A 6590-nucleotide genomic window follows, 5' to 3' on the forward strand; every position below is an offset into this window, starting at 1 on the left:
GAATTTATGAGTAATTACTGAGTTGGATTTTACATCTAAAATTTCATTAATTTCCTAAAAGGAAGTTCAGCTTTACTTTAGGTATTTTTAGTCATGAACAATGAATAAATAGCAACAACAAAGTGATACTTGTTTGCCTACCTAAACCAAAAAATGACTCTGTAGAGGTTTTCTGTGCAAATTTGTGTCCTGCTTTGTGGAGATTTTGAGAATCCTTCCCTCTTTGCCCTAAACATTATGCACAAACTCTGTGTTGCAATTCATGCTGATACTGGTGTTGATTTCTCTAAGCAAACAAAATACCATGTTAGGAGCTCATTGCCTAATCTTTGTTGGACATCCAACTTTTCTAGTGAATTTTTTTGTTTGAAGATAGAGTGTCTTCATGACGTGTTCTTTCTCTCTCTCTCACTCTACAGGAACTACATTCTATATAATTCCATTATAGGAGCTCTTCACAATCAGTTGTTAGTTTGCTGCCACTTCAGAAGAGAATTGGATGCAACTCTTCCAGCCTTGCTGTTGCACAAGTCTGTGAGTTTTCTGTGTATTTAAGTTAGTCTTGCATGCAGGTTTTTTTGGAAAAAAACATAAGTAATGAAAGGCATCTTGGGAGTTTGGAAAGAATGCATATTTTGTTAACATTTTTATTACAAGAAGGTAATTTAGCTAATCTTCATTTTTTGTAAATATGTACTTAAAACTAAGTCTACTAGAGGAAAAACTAATTGGTTTTGGATTCCTATAAGCAATATTATTTGTAAATAGTATTGTAGTGTTAGGTTTGGATGTCTTTGTTTATGCTGTTTGAAGTTGGATTTGTCAGTGGAAGCAAGCTGGAACTATGCAGGAGAGGGAAATGAGTCTTATTCTGAAAAGTATCTCCCTGGCACTGCTGAAATCATAAGTGGATTTATGTTTGAGTTCTTGTTGTTCTGAATTTCTTATCCTTTAGGGTTTTTTCCTAGATGTTTACTGAAGCACTAATTATTATTTCTTTCTTTTTGGAGCAGTTAAGTGGATTGTCACGTTGACTTGGGGAAAAAAAAACAAACCCAACCAACCAGCCCAGCAGAAGAATATGGTGCACATTGTTCAGTATCGGCCTTTAAGACTAATAACCCAAAACAGTCTTTCCAGTGTGTGTTTAAAACTCATGCTTTCAAGACCTGTTGCCTTTTCACAGATATGGAAGTCATGGTTCTCAAGCCATTCTCTTGTTGGAAACAAAAATATTATCTTGATGGGACCTCCGGGTGCTGGGAAAACAACGGTTGGGAGAATAGTAGGTCAGAAACTAGACTGCCCTGTCATAGACATAGATGACGATGTCCTTGAAGCAACCTGGAACATGAGTGTGTCAGAAAAACTGCAGGATGTTGGTAATGAGCAATTTTTAGAGGAGGAAGGAAAAGCCCTGTTGAAGTTTTCAGCATCTGGAAGTGTCGTTTCCCTCACTGGGTCCAATCCAATGCATTCTGCTGGCATGCAGCATATGAAGAAAAATGGAATAGTAGTATATCTGGATGTGCCCACAACAGTCATTATGAGCAGGCTGAAATCAATGAAAGTGGATCGCATCGTGGGCAATTCTCCTGGTGTTTCTCTCAAGGACATACTTCAGTTTAGGAAGCAGTTCTACAAAAGGTGGTATGACATCCGTGTTCTTTGTGGAGGGGATATTGAAGCAGAGGTTGTAGCAGAAAAGGTACTTGATGCTGTGAAGAGATATCAAAACTCAGAACTGGAAACTTTCATTTCAACTAGGTCTAGTAGGTCTGGAAGGAGTACAGAAAAAGAGTCTCATAAGTATTTCAGTGATGTTGTTACTGAGGGCCTAGCCCCTGATGGAGGACTCTTTGTTCCTGAGAGAGGACTTCCAAAATTCACTGCTGGAGAATGGCAAAGCCTAATAGAAGCAACTTACAGTGAAAGAGCCCAGGTGATACTGGAAAGATGCATACATCCTGCTGATATTCCTGCTTCTAAGCTGGCAGAAATTATTGGAACTGCTTATGGAGAAAACTTTACTTGTTCTAAAATTGCCCCAGTTAGGCATCTGGCAGGCAATCAGTTTCTCCTGGAGTTATTTCATGGACCAACAGCATCATTTAAAGATTTTTCGTTACAGATAGTGCCACATATATTTGCATATTGCATTCCCAGAAGCTGCAATTACTTGGTTCTGGTAGCTACTTCTGGTGATACAGGGAGTGCTGTCCTAGATGGCTTTAGTCGTCTCCATGACAGTGACAAACAGAGAATTGCTGTGATGAATTTTTTTCCTGAGGATGGAGTAAGCCCAATTCAAAAATCACAGATGATTGGCTGTCAGAAAGAAAATGCCTGGTCAGTGGGTGTCAAATCTGATTTTGATTTTTGTCAGACAGCTATAAAGCAAATCTTTACTAATTCTGATTATACTGGCTTTCTTACAGTAGAATATGGAACTTCTTTAGCTGCAGCAAACTCCATAAACTGGGCACGGCTGCTTCCTCAGATAGTTTATCATGCTTCTGCATACCTTGATCTTGTTCATCGAGATATTATACCTTTTGGAAGCCCTGTAGATATTTGCATTCCCACAGGAAACTTTGGCAACATATTAGCCTCTTTGTATGCTAAAATGATGGGAATTCCTATTAGAAAATGTATTTGTGCTTCCAATGAGAACAATGTTTTGACTGACTTCATAAGAACAGGTGTTTATGATTTGAGGGGAAGAAAATTAATTCCCACTTTTTCTCCAGCAGTAGATATTTTAAAGTCCTCCAATCTTGAGCGATACTTGCACCTGATTGCTAATGAAGATGGACAACTGGTGACACAATTGTATAACCAGCTGGAAAATCAGGGCCACTTCCAGCTACGGAAAGATCTCCTTGAAAAGCTTCAGCAATGGTGCTCTGAGGAGGACTGTTTAGCTGCCATTCACTCTGTATACAGCACTACAGGATATATTTTGGATACACACACAGCTGTTGCTAAAGTAGTTGCAGATCGATTACAAGATAGAACATGCCCAATTATTATTTCATCTACAGCTCATTATTTTAAGTTTGCACCTGCTATCTTGAGAGCCTTGAGGATTGCAGAAATAAAACAGAATCCATTAAGTCAGCTTCACTTGCTGAGTTCTTACAGCCCTCTGCCTCCAGTCCACTGGGGCCTATTGGAGACCCTGAAAAAGAAGGGGAATGAGGATCACCAGGTCTGTGCTGCTGATATGAGTATGCTGATGTCCCGTATAGAAGCCTTAATTCAAAATCATTTTATGAAAGTTTTCTGAGCAACTGATCAGACATTCACTGCCTCAATTGCGATATCTTCTTAGCAAGCTGCATGTTGTAGTAAAAAGATGCATCTGGCCTGTGTCCAGTCCACAGCAAAACGTCTGCAGTTTTATACTCAGTGGTCAAGTTTTTGACAGTTTTTGCAAGTAACGCATGTGAGGTTTCTACTAGTGGTGAAAGGTTGTGAGTTGAGAGTACAGAAGATTGGAGTACTTTTTTGCAGGTCCTACATAGTAGAGACAGCAGTAGTGACAGCTTTTGTTGACAGTGCTGTCTCCTTCACAAGCCTAAAGGGCTTTCCATGAAAGGAGGAAGATAGTGAAGTCTGACCTTTCTGAAACTATTAGCTCTTGTTTTGTTGCAAGAATGATGTGATCATTAGGTCAGTGAGTGATTTAGTTAAACTTTTAACTCACTTCATGTAGGGCACTGAAACACCATAAGATATCGTAATGATGTTCGCATATTACTAATGAGGATTGATTTCACTACAAATATTGAAGTTCACTTGTTAAACCTTGAACCGTTCAGTTTGGTGGTATGTTATTTTCTTGTATAATATTTTTATGTATTTTGAGGCTAACATTTATGTAAAAAAATTTGATTATTTTTCACGTGTGTTTTTCCTGCCAGATATTTTCCTGTGTGAAATAGAATCTTTTGTTCAATATTTTTAATAATTTTTGAGATGTAACTCTTGCTCCAGTGTGTTGCAGTCTCTTTCCTTGATCTTTTCTATTTGAACTTTCAACTTCAGAATCCTTTTTTTAGTGCTGTAGGAGAATTTGCTAGCAGTAGCAGCGGTCTCCTTAAGTAAGAACCAGACTGTACCATTTATTTACATTTTTTCTTGTTTTCTAAGTTTTCAGAATTTAAGTTTTATCTCAGCGGTCATACAGCTTTCTTGTTCTAATTACTTCTGTTTTCATAGTTTTCTTAAATTATTTTCCTTTACATTCTATCCCAAAGTGCTTGGCATCTCATCGGGAAAAGTAAAGGATGAATTCCAGTGTCTGGAAAGTGTGATAGCATCAGAGGTATTCATTTTGTAACCTAAAATGGGTCTATGTTAGCAGTCTGGTTTTCCTGAAGACAGGCTGTTTATTGGGGGTTTTATTCATTAAAAAAATAAATAGAGCAGGTTGCCCTAGGAGATCATGTGGTTATGGACAAACTCAATCTGCTAACTGTAGATGATATTTGATAAGGACATATGTACAACTGCATTTCACATTAAATGAAATGATTGGTATTGGCAAGTTTTGAGTGGCGTGCAGTTACAGGTAAAGAGCTAAGAGTCATCAGATGTGTGAATGTGTAGCTATGAGAGGTTGTGGTTTCCACCAAGATTCAAATAGAGAAAGTATTGGCAAGAGAGGTGCTAATTGATAACATTCGTTGCCTCTTTGAGGGGCAACATCTCCCAGATGTCAGGACTCATTTGGGGCTTTGAACTGTTCCCATATCCCCCAGCATCCTCTGTGTGCGTGCTTGTACTTTTTGCCACATTAGAGGTGAAGAGGACACCATAGAGTCATAGAATAACGGAATGGTTTGGGTTGAAAGGGACCTTAGAGGTCATCCAGTTACAACCTCCCTGCCATGGGCAGGGATACCTCCCACCAGACCAGGTTGCTCAAAGGCCCATCCAACTTGGCCTTGAATGCTTCCAGGGATGGGAGATCTAGCAAAGTATTTTCAAAGTTGTAATTTCTTCCAGTGTAAAGTAAAAGACCCAAGCATGATGTGCATTTCCCATTGTGAATACATTATACAATAAAATTTAAGTATAGCTGATAACAAAAGTGCAACACAGTAGCTTTCTAGATTCTGCCATTCTTGGATGCCTTTTTATGACTTTACTAGTTCTTTGCTCAATCCTTGTTCACTATTTTTGCAGTAACTTTGGGAAATAATTTTTTATTTTTATTTTCACAGAATCATAGAACAGCCCAGGTTGAAAGGACTTCAAAACATCATCTGGTCCAGCCTTTTGTGGGGAAGGGAGCCTAGATAATCTATCTAGCACCCTGCCCAGTCATGTTTTAAGAGCCTCCAGTGGTAGGGATTCGATGCCATGTCTGTGGGGAGATTGTTCAGTAATTGAATGTTCTCACTATGAAAAAATTCTTTCTTATATCAAGATGAAACTTCTCCTTGTGCAACTTGTACCCATTTCCCCTTGTTATCTCCATGTGGCTCCTTGTGAAGAGAGAGCATCCATCCTCTTTCTGCCTGCTATTTAAGTACTAGAAGACTGTGATGAGGTGCCCTCTGTGCCTCCTCCAGGGTGAAAAGGCCCAACTCATTCAGTCTCTCCTCATTTTCCAGACACAACGTGAGAAAGACCATAAATATATAATTTTAAATAATCTTAAGTTCTGTAAGAAAAAGTTGCATAAGCTTATTTCCAAAAAAAGCAGCATTACTTGTGTAGGTTGTAAGTGTACATCTACCTTGTATTTCTGTATGTTTTAGTTTGATTTTCACTATGGCTCCAAGTGGAAAAAAGCCACAGTGCTTTCACTGGATGTGCTCAGTACAAAACCAGAATTCTAATCTTAAAAAACAAAACCAAACAAAAAACCTCACGAAAAACCCCAAACGAACCCAAAACCCAGAATACCCCAAACCCAACTGCTTGGATTGAATTACTGGAATGGGAATTGGCTTCAGCGTAAGGACTATGTGGAAATCCTGCAGTACCTGGTTCCATGGGGTTTAGTGCTATTTGACATCATAAGGTAATTTGTCAGACACTGTTACAATACTTAATAGAAATGTCTACAAAGCAGAGCTGGTTTTCACAGAAAGTACCTAAAAGAGAAAAGCTGAGACTCTAAACAAGATTAGGCTAGGAGCCAACCTCTTACCTTGAGTTAGCTTATTATTAGATAAAACAGTTAGAACTGAACTAACAGAGGGTTTATTTTGGCATGACTCAAACAATATTTCAAAGTTCATGACAGTAACTTAAGCTTGGTTTGATGGAGAGAGTGTTAGTAAAATTCCTAGTTGCTATTTTCATATCACATAAGCCATTGTAAGAGCTGATACGAATTGAATAAGTAAAAAAAATGAGCAGTTGTACTTTGTTACATGCTTTCTATGTGAAGTTAAGGTGTGAAAAGGTAGTGGTTAAAGAACATGTGTTATTAGTAGTTTTCTCAGAATTCCTAAAGTATTCTACAGTACTATATTTACTATTTTTTAAAATTAGTTTTTTTGCCTTTGTTATAACTTTAGTGAACTATTTTTGTGCACTGCATCAGCTTCTGGATTCTAGTAATGGGCCCT

The 6590-nt window shown here is 38.2% G+C and overlaps 1 protein-coding gene across 1 annotated transcript; it reads left to right on the top strand.

The window, feature by feature from the left end:
* Positions 1–1081: 1081 nt before the first annotated feature.
* On the top strand, positions 1082–3360 carry THNSL1 (threonine synthase-like 1 (S. cerevisiae)). The gene has a single exon (XM_010186708.1). It carries the CDS (start codon positions 1082–1084, stop codon positions 3287–3289), a length of 2208 nt encoding a protein of 735 aa, XP_010185010.1. The 3' UTR covers positions 3290–3360.
* Positions 3361–6590: the final 3230 nt, after the last annotated feature.

The sequence above is a fragment of the Mesitornis unicolor genome, unplaced genomic scaffold (genome assembly GCF_000695765.1).
Source record: "Mesitornis unicolor isolate BGI_N332 unplaced genomic scaffold, ASM69576v1 scaffold51726, whole genome shotgun sequence".
NCBI classification, from domain to species: domain Eukaryota; kingdom Metazoa; phylum Chordata; class Aves; order Mesitornithiformes; family Mesitornithidae; genus Mesitornis; species Mesitornis unicolor.

What these genes read in the sequence shown, in the direction of transcription:
- THNSL1 (XM_010186708.1), top strand. Translation starts at nt 1,082, where the DNA reads ATGGTGCACATTGTTCAGTATCGGCCTTTAAGACTAATAACCCAAAAC.